Source organism: Paralichthys olivaceus, chromosome 17 (genome assembly GCF_024713975.1).
Source record: "Paralichthys olivaceus isolate ysfri-2021 chromosome 17, ASM2471397v2, whole genome shotgun sequence".
Lineage (NCBI taxonomy): Eukaryota > Metazoa > Chordata > Actinopteri > Pleuronectiformes > Paralichthyidae > Paralichthys > Paralichthys olivaceus.
In genome coordinates this window covers 10265076-10281286 of record NC_091109.1, presented here as the reverse complement: position 1 = coordinate 10281286, position 16211 = coordinate 10265076, and the positions used below count along the sequence as shown (strand labels likewise).

At 38.3% G+C, this 16211-nt stretch overlaps 1 protein-coding gene and 1 long non-coding RNA gene across 2 annotated transcripts in view; one reads left to right on the top strand and one right to left on the bottom strand.

Moving 5' to 3' along the window:
* adarb2 (adenosine deaminase RNA specific B2 (inactive)) overlaps nucleotides 1–9054 on the top strand; it is a 221803-nt gene extending 212749 nt beyond the window's left edge. Inside the window, exons 10-11 of the mRNA XM_069513099.1 lie at nucleotides 2989–3170; nucleotides 5380–9054. Of these exons, the coding sequence (XP_069369200.1) occupies nucleotides 2989–3170; nucleotides 5380–5556 (359 nt within the window). The 3' untranslated portion in view covers nucleotides 5557–9054. The remainder of the gene's footprint in view (nucleotides 1–2988; nucleotides 3171–5379) is intronic.
* LOC138405339 (uncharacterized) lies at nucleotides 8243–15934 on the bottom strand. Its single transcript, XR_011239056.1, has 2 exons — nucleotides 9147–15934; nucleotides 8243–8792 (listed from the first exon to the last, which is right to left on the bottom strand). It is a non-coding gene; the product is annotated as an uncharacterized lncRNA (long non-coding RNA).
* Nucleotides 15935–16211: the final 277 nt, after the last annotated feature.

The window sequence follows — 16211 nt, the reverse complement described above, 5'->3', positions numbered from 1 at the left end:
TTACTGTAACTAAATACATTTTCAGACCATAACCTCCCAAATCTTAGTTCTGGACATTTTGTGCCATTTGCCTTACACATATGAAGAGCACTGCAGGAGAGTTTCCTTGTCAGACGCGTTCACAACAACAGGGAAAAGTTGGTTTCTTATCGCCAAAAGCTCTTGAATCTTGTTGTCATCTTGCTAAGGTGATATCTTTGTCTGCAAAGTCTTCGTGTGGGAGTTTTTAGTTTTTCAGTTTTGTGTCTGTTGTCGTCAGCAGGCCCCTTGACTCACTTTGAATTTCCGGCACAGTTTGACAGTTCTCCAAATGCTTCGGCTCATCCTGCATCACGTCCACTGTGCATTTTCGGAAATATGTTTCCAGGTTAGAAGGTGGCTGGTCCCCAGTGGAGATGAGATCACCCCTCAACTGTTGAATGGGGGTCATGGCAGCTTTGTGGAGAGATGAGCATCTGCCCAGTTCTTCTTTGGTGTCCTCTCCACCTGTGATACTTCAACTTTTGGCACAAAAACAGTCTAGTCTCTAGCAGCTTAAAGGTCCAGTATGTAAGATTTAGGTGAAAGGGATCTATTGGCAGAATACACTGGCCTAACAGGACTGTTAGAGCAGTTTCAGGAATTTGAACGACCAACCTTTTCTTATAAACAGATCATTGACCTTGATGTAGACACTGTAACAACGTAACCTCCCTCCACTGCCCCATCCTTGCAAGAAATGCTTTAAAGAAAAAAACATGCTGAATTCCAGTAATGCGGGATAGATGCAGTGTTTACACATAAACACACAGGCTGTGCTGCATCGTGGCTCCACAGCAGCCTCAGATATTAAGCGGCAGGTCTTCGCCCTGTACAGCTTTGAATCCCTAATTCTGCCTCTCTCACGTCCGCCTCCCAAACACTATCCAGAAGAGAAATTGATCAAGTCTTCAATGAGGGAAAAATCAAATTGGCTATTACAGAAACAGAGGAGTCAAGTCCATTGAATGGATGAAATGAGCCATGAATGGAGCAGGAGAAAAGAGAGAAGACAGGATGGATTGGGGGGGGGGGTCTTTTGTTCAGAGAGGTGCGTGTGCACAAGAGAGGAGAGATGGGTAATAAGAGACTTGGAGGATTGTTACCGTGGCAGGCAATTCATCCCGGTTCCGAGGTGCTGCAGAAAAGGAAGAGCGAGTAAGGACGGGTAAAATGAGTGTGGCATGAGGGGAGATGATCTGCAGGCATGTACTGTGGTATTGTACATCAGGTATTGTACTATAACAAGCTGTCTGTCAGGCACAGAGATCAGAAGCAGCTGTTGTTCACCCGGCGCACAGAAATCTGTCTGCTGATTTTCTGTGAAGCCTCCTGATACAACAAATAACTGGGTTGGAAGTCGAGGTGAAATCCAAAACAGCGCTTCCTTCCCCGAGACAGTTTTACAGATTCAGAGTGGATTTAGTGTTGGAGCAGCACTTAGCTGTCACACTTTGTTAGCACCGATGCTACACGAGGAGCTTGTCTGTGGCAGTGTGACTCATAGTGCACCCAACATTTCTACCTCTGTAGTTTTCAGCAGTAAGACAATGTGGCAAAGCATGAGGGGAAATGTTAATTAATGAGGTCAAAGGTCAAACATTACCTGCAAACAGATGAACAATTTGCTCCTCATGTGGCTATTGGTTTTAGAAATGTTTTTGGAACTGGCAAAAGGATTCATGTAAATAAATTCTAATAGAAATACTGAGACAATTCATCAAGCTAATTTAAAGGAAATATATGTTTGTGTCTGGTCTTTACTTGTTCAACAAGTCGCAGACAGCAAAAGCATCATTCACATGGTTTAAATGGCTTTAGCAGTGCACGTAACCATGAATGAACTCATGTTTCCTGCTCTTATCTTTCTACCAACATGCGTGTGAATGCAGCAGACTCCATGTCCAAATGAATGCAGTGGTGGATCTAGGATTTCAGCCGGGGCCTGCTGCAGCTCTTAATGAAGCCATCTTTTCATGTCTCAGCAAAACAAGTGAAAAATAATTTTTTCCCCAAATTTTTCCTTTAGTTTGCGGAAGTAAGAATTATTTTATGCCTAATCATAAAACTTTTTACAACCTTTTTACAGCTAACCAAACAACTGGAGCAGCTAAATTTTGCCTTAGGCACATACTTCCTGATCAATATTCATAGTCCCCGTAAAAGTTAATGTATGATAAATAAAAATATATGCATCTTCACCACTGCCGGAAACACTTGTTTCCTCACTGCACCACCACCAGTGTGTTGATTAGTAATGTCTCCTGCTTCAGATGTACAATCAGATGTTTTAAAGGCGTCAAACACCGAATCAGAACTTCTTACCCAGAACATGCTGGAAAACTGCTTCCTGTGATACAACTATGCCTCTTGGACATTTTTGCTCTGAGCCCTTGTTAATTTCTCACACAAGCCTGGTACCTCTGCCAACACCTATGATTTGGACAGATCATGCAGTTCCTCCCTCCCCCCCCCCCCAGAGAGGGCAGGACTGAGAGGCAGACAGTCCAGTGTAGGGGAGAGTTGATCTTTGTGACTGTAGAAAATATTTACAGCGTACAGAGCAGCTATCACTCAAACACTGTTAACTGCAGGGACACGAGCACCCACACAGCGGCAGGAACGCATTGCTTATGTGCTTGATAGACCCCCCCCCCCCCCCCCACCTCTCGGAGGGTGTATCAAAGCCTCATATAAGCAGCCCTGCAGTTTCAAGCCCAGGTTGACTTGGCTTTTTGCAGCGCTGCAAAACTTTATGTCTGCCATTAGCCTCAGGGAGCGAGGGAAGGGTGGAGGAAGGTTAAACGAAACAGCAAAGCGGAGGTTTGAAAAGAAAAACACAGTTTTGCATTTTTCACTCAGATTCTCACAAATTAATCACGCTCACATCAAATGTTTTGAATTTAGAGGAAACACAGCTACAGTTAAACAACCCACGTAAAGTCATTCTCTCTGCTGTCGTTCCCGCAGGGCTGAGCAGTGCCGAGTACCAGCAGCCAGGAAAGGCCTCGTGCGTGAGCGTCAACTGGACGCTGGGCGACGTGCAGCTGGAGGTGGTCAGCACGGCCACGGGACGGAGACGGGACTCAGGGACACCCTCGCGTATCTGCAAGCACGCCCTGTTCACCCGTTGGAGCAGACTGTACCGCAAGGTGAGCGCACACTCTCCACAGAGAAGGTAACGTCTGAGCAGAGCGGACTAGATTCAATTTAGAAGGAGAGAAAGGAGACTTGACAGCAACAACTTCTGGTTATTGACTGAATTGTGTTTTTAGGCAGCAGTAAAATATAATGACAGTGTAGATGGCTGGAGCTTTTCTAGATGTGCATGAGCATGAAACACTCTCAGCTTAATCATCAGGACAAAAACTAAACAACTCTGCACAGAAAACCACAAAAGAGGACTCAACTGAAACTCGCAGGGAGCATTTGGGTTTTTAGAAACCTGATAAAACCAGAAGCTGAGTAAAAGCCTAAATGCATCATCCATACAGTGTTGAGTTATCCAGGTTCCTATGTTGCAGAATAGGGCTGCCAAAAATCAAGTTCCAGTTAATTTGACATAAGACAATGTGTTTGAACATATTCGCATATATCCCCACATGCATGGTACAAAGACAACAAACAGCGCCACCTCTGTTTGTTACTTCGCCATTTACATTGTACTACGCATAATTCTCCCACTCTCTGATGCTCTGTTAGAGGAATATCAAGAATTTTTCCCCATGTTGGAATAATTTTTGAATTTTGAAGTAAGAGCGACATCCCTATCGAAGAGTATTGATGGAATAATGTCAATAAATAGAAATGCGACAGTCAAATCTATTTCTTTATAAAGCACATTTAAAACAACTACAGACAAACAGGCTTAAAATGTAAATTAATAATAATAAAAATTGAGACAAAACCGAGAATGAATAGAACAAATAAACGATCAACATCATAAATGATTGAGAATTAAAATATTGCACAATATTTGGAATATAAAATAGTCAAAATGAGATAATAGAAATAAAGGTGTCAAACTCAACTGGAATTTAACCGCCAGTGAGTGTGTCTTGAGCAATGATCTAATTATTTGTTTGGTCTAAGTGATTCTAATATGAATATTAATGACAATTATTTTTAATAATAATATGAATAAGCTATTCCAGAGACAGAACCAGTGGCTCCTCACTCTACAGACAGATGTTTTCACCTTCTCATTATGATAGAAAAAGCTCCGGGGTAGCATTAGGGGTGTGGCAGCTCGGTACAGCTGTGCACAACACTGTTTATTATGACGTGTCTGCTTTTGGAAAATAATTTTAATGTTGATTAAAAGCCTTCAGAGTATTTGTTTTCTCTGCAGGAAAAATATGTTATGATTTACAATGTTATTGATACGAGCCTAAAGAATAGTGTGATTTTTCTATTTATAAAAGCCTGTTTCATCATCTGTACTCGCTCCCCTGCTGGAAAACACGAGGTATTACTCAGCTGTTGTCAAGAACAATATGCAAACTAATGCCACCAGTAATCATGTGCACACACACACACATAGGGTCATGCAGAAACATTAACTATAGAGGTCCGTGCCAGCATCCACTCAGTCAGACACATGTATTAAAATCAGCTGCAGAGCTCTGTGGCTGCTGGTGAACGCTCTGGAGAGGATTCGTGGCTTTTCCTTCTCTCCGTCGTAGATAAATTTGTTGCCCGGTAACATCTGCTGTCAATGCGGCTTATCAAAACCTGGCAGATCGGATCTTTTAACAGTGGCACGCGGGCACTTTCATTTTCCATTCTGAAACTTTATGTAACAGACACTGCCTGCGTCGCCAAATGGCGGCTGTTAAAGCATAATGACTGTGAAACCATAATTATTTGGAGAAGTACTCGAGGAGGCCCCCGCCCTAAGTGCTCCCCGCGCGCTGTATATAAGGGCCACGCAAGAGCAGTCGCACTAATCTCCAAAAGAAACTTTGCTCTCCCTCCCTCGCTCTCTTTCTCTCTCTCTCCCCCCTCACTCTTCTCTCAGCCGAACTTCATTGTTTCCCCCTCGCGACAATAGGAACGCACAGAAAAGCACAGAGAATGTTCAATTGCTTGTGAAATTTAAATGGGGAGATTACACAGCTGTTGAAGCCCACCACCACCACCACCTTCCCCACCCACCCAAATGCATTTGCGCCGGCTCATTCGTTTTGTTTTGCTCTCCCTCCCTTCCACCCCCACGACGAAACCTTTAGCCCCCGTACCCCAGCTTTAATCCTCTATCTGTTTTTTCCCTCCCCAACTTCTTTTTTCTCTGTGTCTTCTTTAACTGACTCCCAGTTTCTCTGTCTCTCTTTTTCTTCCATGTCATTCGGCTGCCATCAGTTGGGGATCCACGTGTCCGGCTCGACGGACCACCACCTCCTGTACTGCGAGGCAAAGATGGCGGCGCGCCCCTATCAGACAGTGAAGCAGCAGTGGTTCAGATCTCTGCAGGAAACGGGCCTCGGCACCTGGGTGAAGAAACCGCCTGAGCAGGAACAGTTCCTGCTGGCGGTCTGAAGAAGAGTGTGTGTGTGTGTATGTGTGTGTGTGTGTGTTAGAGAGAGCGAGAGAGAAAAAGCAGAAGTGTTTGTTTAACCTTTATTTTTTTAGTAAGACAACTCTGTGCTCCTCACTGACATCGTGTTTCACAACCTTCACACCCGAATGTTTCAACCCCTAAACTCATCACCACCGTCATTCACCCGCATCGAGAGGAAGGTTGGCAGCACGGGCCGAAAAGGAAAAAGGTACCAACAATAATCGTTTAGACCCTTGAACGCACACATTTAAGCAAACACACACCTAAATACCCCACCTCTCTGTCTGTCAGGGAAGGGTGGGGTAACCTTGAGCAGAATGAAAGACAGCCGCTATCTTGTCATCAGCTATTTCCGGGCCCCAAGGCTCCCGCTGAGGAGCCGAGCCACGGGGGAGAGAGAGAGAAAGGGAAAGAAAGAGAAAGGGAGAGAGAGAGAGAGGAGTCCACGTCCAATTACCAGCCCTGTCAGGGTGATGGCTGATAGAGGAAGAGGAAGGAAAAAGAGAGAGTGAGAAAAAGAGACCTGCTTCAGACCTCCTCACCTTCCCCTCACTCTCTCATTTCTTTCGTCTTCCCCGACTCACCCCTTGACTTCCGACTTCCCTCCCTCTTTTGTCTCCCTCCTTTGCCCTCTCTCCATTTTCTTCTTACCTCCATCTATTTCCCTCGCCTCCTCTTTGTCACTCTCTCTCCTGCCTCTCATCCGACGGATTTCCACATGACACGATGACAGGTTAATACACCCTCTTTTTTTACCCCCGTTCTCACCCCACTGGGCAGAGAGGAGGAATAGAAACGTGGTGAGGTATGTAAACACGGCCATTACAGCGCTCTACAAAGTACAAACGGAGGTAATGCCGGTGAAGAAGGAGGTGTATTTTCTTGTTTTCCCTCTCTGTTTATCTCTGTTCCCTCCTTCTCTTTTGACCTCAGCTTGTCCTGTTCTGTTTTTCCAAACACCTGAATCACCAATAAGAGTGAGTTTGGGTTGTGACTCATTAGTGAGGCCTCGTTGACCTCATCGACTCGTGCTCCCTCGCCGTGTCAAGACCGCCCTGAGCCGATAACAGTCGAGGTGGCGTGCAGCTTTGCTCAGCACTTTGGTCGACTTCACTTTTAAACGCCATCTTCCCAACACGTAGGCGTTATTAGATTCACAACTGCGATGTGACTCTAGATCCATGTTCATTTGTACCTCCCACTGATTTTTGCATATTTCTCGATGTAAACATACAAGCCAGCTAAATGTTCATATGAATTACGATCATGACTTGTGTAGTTGTGTCCCTGTTCTCTTGAAGGTACTGAAAATGAATAGAAGGCGTCACCAGCTCGGCCCAGTCAGTGGCAATATCCAAATAGTGAGAGTGACATCTAGTGGTACACTTCTGTCTTCTTTTGGTTTTCCTCTCCTGCCCCTGCTGATGCTGGGAACTTCACAAACTCCAGTGAGGATACAGTTGAACTGTGAGTCTGAAAAATAAGCTCTTTGGTGGAGGGATGATTTTACACACAAAGCATTGAACTGAGAATAGGACCCACATGTGAACTGCTTCTGTTTTCTTTGTAATTTTTTCAAAGGCCAATCAGTTTTTATCAGTTCTGCATTTAAAGAGGTATAAATTTGATTTTTTTTTTTTTTTTTAAGCCCCTGAAAATCGGATTTCAAATTTGAAGTATTACTCACTATTATTGGATATTCTGTTGAAAAAGAATGTCTTCATAAAATTTGTTGGGTGGTTAACCGTCAAAACTGGGTTGGCTGCTGTTTGATCAGATTCTGTCCTGACTCCTTTATTTAAAAATGTGACAAAACTTTTTTTAAATGAGGCCCCACAGTTAAACCAGTACCAAGAGAATACATAACATTTTCATGTTAAATATCCAAAAGATTTTAAAGCTAAAGGTCCAGTGTGTAAGATTTAGGTGAAAGGGAACTATTGGCAGAGATTTAATGTAGAATAATCCTCATGATGTTTTCACTAGTCCGTTTCATCTAAATTGTATGAATTGTAGTTGTCTTTACCCCAGAAAAGGCCCTTTATATTATTATTATATGTACTTCATATTTACATCGAGGGGGTCTATCTACGGAGGCTGACATGTTTTTTAAATTAGTCCAAACTGGACAAATTAAACACCTATTGAGTTTTTATGACAACTGAAGGCTACCACAGTTTCTTTTTCATGTTTGGAAGGAGAGGGTGAGGTGAGGGGTATTCAGCTGCAACATGCAATTTCAACACTAGATATCACAAAATTCTACACACTGCACCTTTAATATTTCATCTCTATCGCTGACTGAGAAGATTTTTTGAAGATAGCAAGACTTTTCCCTTTAGTTGCATTTGTATGTGTCATAATGGTCGACATATTATTTTTAGGGGCTTTCTCATTATGACATATATACAGATTTGGAAGATTATTTTCTGTCATAAAATTGGAAAACTGTGAAGAGACTGTGTGATAGGAAACCCACCACAGAGACCATTTAGTACTCCTGTGCTAGAATACTATCGGTTTTCTGTGCACAAGTTTGTTTTATTTGTTTAAGTACAATTAAAAATACCCCACTTACTCTGCACAATATAATTAAATTCACAGTATAAATTAAAATTATAAAACAAAATAATTCTATTTGAATAAAAGACTTTGACAATGGGCCACAGGACGATAATATTACTTTATTGCATTAGTTAATATTGAACTTAACTGATAGAATGTCTGGTTCTTTGTTTACACCTGGATCCTGGTCTGTGAGCGTCACAACAGGGTTTAAGGGTCCAGTGTGTAAGATTTAGGTGAAAGGGAACTATTGTCAGAAATTTAATGTAGAATAATCCTCATGATGTTTTCACTAGTTTGTTTTATCTAAATTGTAGTTTTCTTTACCCCAGAAAAAGTATTTTATATTTAAATACTTTATATTTACATCGAGGGGACCCTCTCTATGCAGGCCTCCATGTTTTTTACATTAGTGCAGACTGGACAAACTAAACACCTTTTGAGATTTTATGACAACTGAAGCTACCACAGTTTCTTTTTCATGTTTGGAAGGAGAGGGTGAGGTGAGGGGTGTTCAGCTGCAACATGCAACTTCAACACTAGATATCACAAAAATCTACACACTGTACCTTTAACTAAGTGTCGGTCTGTCATCATCCTGCAATCCACAACTTCAGACATGACATAGTTCGTCACCATGTCTCAGATTCTAAAAACAAATTTACAGATTTATTTTGAGAGATATAGAATATAAGGCATGTCTGAATGGCAATATAGTATCTATGAGTGTACATATGTAAAATGTATAAAAGTTCTTGACAAAGATATGAAAGAGATCTTAAAATGTCAAATTATGATGTAAATTAAAGTATATGAGGAATTGCTGCTAAGATCTGTAAATTGCACTTCAGTAACAAATACATTGTGAATGTTTGTACTGTATATGTGAATAAAACCACAAAATCTTGTAATTTTATCTAGTCTTGCCAGTTTTTTTTTAAATTCATGCTTAATATATGATATTTTATCTGTCCTCATAATAGATGACATTAGGCCATCTCACCTTTGCCAGCTTCATGATCACCTTCCTATGGCAGCACTGGCCCTCAGGAGCATCCACACAAATATGAGAGAGGCCTTCCTCCTCCTGTCTGTCCCAGGGGAAATCCACAGGGGAAGTGGTTATCTCTGTTAGACTCGGTGGCAGGTGTCATACACACCAGCCACCAAATTAGCCTGGAGGAAGAATGAAGTGAGGAAGGAGAGGGGAGTTTGAGGTATATGCATCTGTGCCCCCACCCCCTTTCCCCTGAGGCCATTGAGTTGGCTGTGTGCACCACAGAAAACATCATACTTGACAATTTGCTCCGGTAGCTGGTCACAGGCAGCTAGCTGTAATCCATTGGACAGAGTAAACCTCTGTACACAATTGTCACAAACGTGAGTATTATTACTGTATTTTCATGATTTACTGTGCTATGATGTTATCAAGACTGAATGTACTGTGACACTTTTTCACTTACCATAATCCCACAGATTTAACTTACTTATTTTTCGTCTGTAATATGATAAAAAAAAAGTCATAGGTTAGTATGTCGTCCATAATCACCTGAAAAAGTCATAGGTTAGTATGTCGTCCATAATCACCTGAAAAAGTCTTAGGTTAGCATGTCGTCCATAATCACCTGAAAAAGTCATAGGTTAGCATGTCGTCTGAAATATGATAAACAAGTCATAGGTTAGTATGTCGTCCATAATCACCTAAAAAAGTCATAGGTTAGTATGTCGTCCAAAATATGATAAAAAAGTCATAGGTTAGTATGTCGTCCATAATCACCTAAAAAAGTCATAGGTTAGCATGTCTTCTGAAATATGATAAAAAGGTCATAGGTTCGCATGTCGTCCAAAATATGATAAACAAGTCATAGGTTAGTATGTCGTCCATAATCACCTGAAAAAGTCATAGGTTAGCATGTCGTCTGAAATATGATAAACAAGTCATAGGTTAGTATGTCATGCATAATCACCTAAAAAAGTCATAGGTTAGTATGTCGTCCAAAATATGATAAAAAAGTCATAGGTTAGCATGTCGTCTGAAATATGATAAACAAGTCATAGGTTAGTATGTCGTCCATAATCACCTAAAAAAGTCATAGGTTAGTATGTCGTCCAAAATATGATAAACAAGTCATAGGTTAGTATGTCGTCCATAATCACCTGAAAAAGTCATAGGTTAGTATGTCGTCTGAAATATGATTAAAAAAAAGTCATAGGTTAGTATGTCGTCTGAAATATGATAAAAAAAAGTCATAGGTTAGTATGTCGTCCATAATCACCTGAAAATTTCATAGGTTAGCATGTCGTCCAAAATCACCTGAAAATTTCATAGGTTAGTATGTCGTCCATAATCACCTGAAAAAGTCTTAGGTTAGCATGTCGTCCAAAATCACCTGAAAAAGTCATAGGTTAGTATGTCGTCTGAAATATGATTAAAAAAAAGTCATAGGTTAGTATGTCGTCCATAATCACCTGAAAATTTCATAGGTTAGTATGTCGTCCAAAATCACCTGAAAAAGTCATAGGTTAGTATGTCGTCCATAATCACCTGAAAAAGTCTTAGGTTAGCATGTCGTCCATAATCACCTGAAAAAGTCATAGGTTAGTATGTCGTCCAAAATCACCTGAAAAAGTCATAGGTTAGCATGTCGTCCATAATCACCTGAAAAAGTCATAGGTTAGTATGTCGTCCAAAATCACCTGAAAATGTCATAGGTTAGCATGTCGTCTGAAATCACCTGAAAAAGTCATAGGTTAGCATGTCGTCTGAAATATGATAAACAAGTCATAGGTTAGTATGTCGTGCATAATCACCTAAAAAAGTCATAGGTTAGTATGTCGTCCAAAATATGATAAAAAAGTCATAGGTTAGTATGTTGTCCATAATCACCTAAAAAAGTCATAGGTTAGCATGTCGTCCAACATCACCTGAAAAAGTCATAGGTTAGCATGTCTTCTGAAATATGATAAAAAAGTCATAGGTTAGTATGTCATCCATAATATGATAAAAAAGTCATAGGTTAGCATGTCGTCCAAAATCACCTCAAAAAGTCATAGGTTAGTATGTCGTCCAAAATATGATAAAAAAGTCATAGGTTAGTATGTCGTCCAAAATATGATAAATAAGTCATAGGTTAGCATGTCGTCTGAAATATGATAAAAAAGTCATAGGTTAGTATGTCGTCTGAAATATGATAAAAAAAAGTCATAGGTTAGTATGTCGTCTGAAATATGATAAAAAAGTCATAGGTTAGTATGTCGTCTGAAATATGATAAAAAAAAAGTCATAGGTTAGTATGTCGTCCATAATCACCTGAAAAAGTCATAGGTTAGCATGTCGTCCATAATCACCTAAAAAAGTCATAGGTTAGTATGTCGTCTGAAATATGATTAAAAAAAAGTCATAGGTTAGTATGTGGTCCATAATCACCTGAAAAAGTCATAGGTTAGCATGTCGTCCATAATCACCTGAAAAAGTCATAGGTTAGTATGTCGTCCAAAATCACCTGAAAAAGTCATAGGTTAGCATGTCGTCCATAATCACCTGAAAAAGTCATAGGTTAGTATGTCGTCCAAAATCACCTGAAAAAGTCATAGGTTAGCATGTCGTCTGAAATATGATAAACAAGTCATAGGTTAGTATGTCGTGCATAATCACCTAAAAAAGTCATAGGTTAGTATGTCGTCCAAAATATGATAAAAAAGTCATAGGTTAGTATGTCGTCCAAAATATGATAAAAAAGTCATAGGTTAGTATGTTGTCCATAATCACCTAAAAAAGTCATAGGTTAGCATGTCGTCCAACATCACCTGAAAAAGTCATAGGTTAGTATGTCGTCTGAAATATGATAAAAAAGTCATAGGTTAGCATGTCGTCCAAAATCACCTCAAAAAGTCATAGGTTAGTATGTCGTCCAAAATATGATAAAAAAGTCATAGGTTAGTATGTCGTCCAAAATATGATAAAAAAGTCATAGGTTAGCATGTCGTCTGAAATATGATAAAAAAGTCATAGGTTAGCATGTCGTCTAAAATATGATAAAAAAGTCATAGGTTAGCATGTCGTCCAAAATCACCTCAAAAAGTCATAGGTTAGTATGTCGTCCAAAATATGATAAAAAAGTCATAGATTAGTATGTCGTCCAAAATATGATAAAAAAGTCATAGGTTAGCATGTCGTCTGAAATATGATTAAAAAAAGTCATAGGTTAGTATGTCGTCTGAAATATGATAAAAAAGTCATAGGTTAGTATGTCGTCCAAAATATGATAAAAAAGTCATAGGTTAGTATGTCGTCTGAAATATGATAAAAAAGTCATAGGTTAGCATGTCGTCCATAATCACCTGAAAAAGTCATAGGTTAGCATGTCGTCCATAATCACCTAAAAAAGTCATAGGTTAGTATGTCGTCTGAAATATGATTAAAAAAAAGTCATAGGTTAGTATGTGGTCCATAATCACCTGAAAAAGTCATAGGTTAGCATGTCGTCCATAATCACCTGAAAAAGTCATAGGTTAGCATGTCATCCAAAATCAACTGAAAAAGTCATAGGTTAGCATGTCGTCCAAAATATGATTAAAGTCATAGGTTAGTATGTCGTCCAAAATATGATAAAAAAGTCATAGGTTAGTATGTCGTCTGAAATATGATAAAAAAGTCATAGGTTAGTATGTCGTCTGAAATATGATAAAAAAGTCATAGGTTAGTATGTCGTCCAAAATATGATAAAAAAGTCATAGGTTAGTATGTCGTCCAAAATATGATAAAAAAGTCATAGGTTAGTATGTCGTCCAAAATATGATAAAAAAGTCATAGGTTAGTATGTCGTCCAAAATATGATAAAAAAGTCATAGGTTAGCATGTCGTCCAAAATATGATAAAAAAGTCATAGGTTAGCATGTCGTCCAAAATATGATAAAAAAGCCATAGGTTAGCATGTCGTCCAACATCACCTGAAAAAGTCATAGGTTAGCATGTCGTCTGAAATATGATAAAAAAGTCATAGGTTAGTATGTCGTCCAAAATCACCTCAAAAAGTCATAGGTTAGTATGTCGTCCAAAATCACCTGAAAAAGTCATATGTTAGCATGTCGTCCAAAATAAGATAAAAAAGTCATAGGTTAGTATGTCGTCCGAAATAAGATAAAAAAGTCATAGGTTAGTATGTCGTCCAAAATATGATAAAAAAGTCATAGGTTAGTATGTCGTCCGAAATAAGATAAAAAAGTCATAGGTTAGTATGTCGTCCAAAATATGATAAAAAAGTCATAGGTTAGTATGTCGTCCAAAATATGATAAAAAAGTCATAGGTTAGTATGTCGTCTGAAATATGATAAAAAAGTCATAGGTTAGTATGTCGTCCAAAATATGATAAAAAAGTCATAGGTTAGTATGTCGTCCGAAATAAGATAAAAAAGTCATAGGTTAGTATGTCATCCAAAATATGATAAAAAAGTCATAGGTTAGCATGTCATCCAAAATATGATAAAAAAGTCATAGGTTAGCATGTCGTCCAAAATCGCCTCAAAAAGTCATAGGTTAGTATGTCGTCCAAAATCACCTCAAAAAGTCATAGGTTAGCATGTCGTCCAAAATCACCTCAAAAAGTCATAGGTTAGTATGTCGTCCAAAATATGATAAAAAAGTCATAGGTTAGCATGTCGTCCAACATCACCTGAAAAAGTCATAGGTTAGCATGTCGTCTGAAATATGATAAAAAAGCCATAGGTTAGCATGTCGTCCAACATCACCTGAAAAAGTCATAGGTTAGCATGTCGTCTGAAATATGATAAAAAAGTCATAGGTTAGTATGTCGTCCAAAATCACCTCAAAAAGTCATAGGTTAGCATGTCGTCTGAAATATGATAAAAAAGTCATAGGTTAGTATGTCGTCCAAAATCACCTCAAAAAGTCATAGGTTAGTATGTCATCCACAATCACCTGAAAAAGTCATATGTTAGCATGTCGTCCAAAATATGATAAAAAAGTCATAGGTTAGTATGTCGTCCAAAATATGATAAAAAAGTCATAGGTTAGTATGTCGTCTGAAATATGATAAAAAAGTCATAGGTTAGTATGTCGTCTGAAATATGATAAAAAAGTCATAGGTTAGTATGTCGTCCAAAATATGATAAAAAAGTCATAGGTTAGTATGTCGTCTGAAATATGATAAAAAAGTCATAGGTTAGTATGTCGTCCAAAATATGATAAAAAAGTCATAGGTTAGTATGTCGTCCGAAATAAGATAAAAAAGTCATAGGTTAGTATGTCATCCAAAATATGATAAAAAAGTCATAGGTTAGTATGTCGTCCGAAATATGATAAAAAAGTCATAGGTTAGTATGTCGTCCGAAATAAGATAAAAAAGTCATAGGTTAGTATGTCGTCCAAAATATGATAAAAAAGTCATAGGTTAGTATGTCGTCTGAAATATGATAAAAAAGTCATAGGTTAGTATGTCGTCCAAAATATGATAAAAAAGTCATAGGTTAGTATGTCGTCCGAAATAAGATAAAAAAGTCATAGGTTAGTATGTCATCCAAAATATGATAAAAAAGTCATAGGTTAGCATGTCATCCAAAATATGATAAAAAAGTCATAGGTTAGCATGTCGTCCAAAATCGCCTCAAAAAGTCATAGGTTAGTATGTCGTCCAAAATCACCTCAAAAAGTCATAGGTTAGCATGTCGTCCAAAATCACCTCAAAAAGTCATAGGTTAGTATGTCGTCCAAAATATGATAAAAAAGTCATAGGTTAGCATGTCGTCCAACATCACCTGAAAAAGTCATAGGTTAGCATGTCGTCTGAAATATGATAAAAAAGCCATAGGTTAGCATGTCGTCCAACATCACCTGAAAAAGTCATAGGTTAGCATGTCGTCTGAAATATGATAAAAAAGTCATAGGTTAGTATGTCGTCCAAAATCACCTCAAAAAGTCATAGGTTAGCATGTCGTCTGAAATATGATAAAAAAGTCATAGGTTAGTATGTCGTCCAAAATCACCTCAAAAAGTCATAGGTTAGTATGTCATCCACAATCACCTGAAAAAGTCATATGTTAGCATGTCGTCCAAAATATGATAAAAAAGTCATAGGTTAGTATGTCATCCAAAATATGATAAAAAAGTCAGAGGTTAGTATGTCGTCCAAAATATGATAAAAAAGTCATAGGTTAGTATGTCGTCCGAAATATGATAAAAAAGTCATAGGTTAGTATGTCGTCCAAAATATGATAAAAAAGTCATAGGTTAGTATGTCGTCCGAAATATGATAAAAAAAGTCATAGGTTAGTATGTCGTCTGAAATATGATAAAAAAGTCATAGGTTAGTATGTCGTCTGAAATATGATAAAAAAGTCATAGGTTAGTATGTCGTCCAAAATATGATAAAAAAGTCATAGGTTAGTATGTCGTCTGAAATATGATAAAAAAGTCATAGGTTAGTATGTCGTCCAAAATATGATAAAAAAGTCATAGGTTAGTATGTCGTCCAAAATATGATAAAAAAGTCATAGGTTAGTATGTCATCCAAAATATGATAAAAAAGTCATAGGTTAGTATGTCGTCCAAAATATGATAAAAAAGTCATAGGTTAGTATGTCGTCCGAAATATGATAAAAAAGTCATAGGTTAGTATGTCGTCCAAAATATGATAAAAAAGTCATAGGTTAGTATGTCGTCCGAAATATGATAAAAAAGTCATAGGTTAGTATGTCGTCCAAAATATGATAAAAAAGTCATAGGTTAGTATGTCGTCTGAAATATGATAAAAAAGTCATAGGTTAGTATGTCGTCCAAAATATGATAAAAAAGTCATAGGTTAGTATGTCGTCTGAAATATGATAAAAAAGTCATAGGTTAGTATGTCGTCCAAAATATGATAAAAAAGTCATAGGTTAGTATGTCGTCCGAAATAAGATAAAAAAGTCATAGGTTAGTATGTCATCCAAAATATGATAAAAAAGTCATAGGTTAGTATGTCGTCTGAAATATGATAAAAAAGTCATAGGTTAGTATGTCGTCCAAAATATGATAAAAAAGTCATAGGTTAGTATGTCGTCTGAAATATGA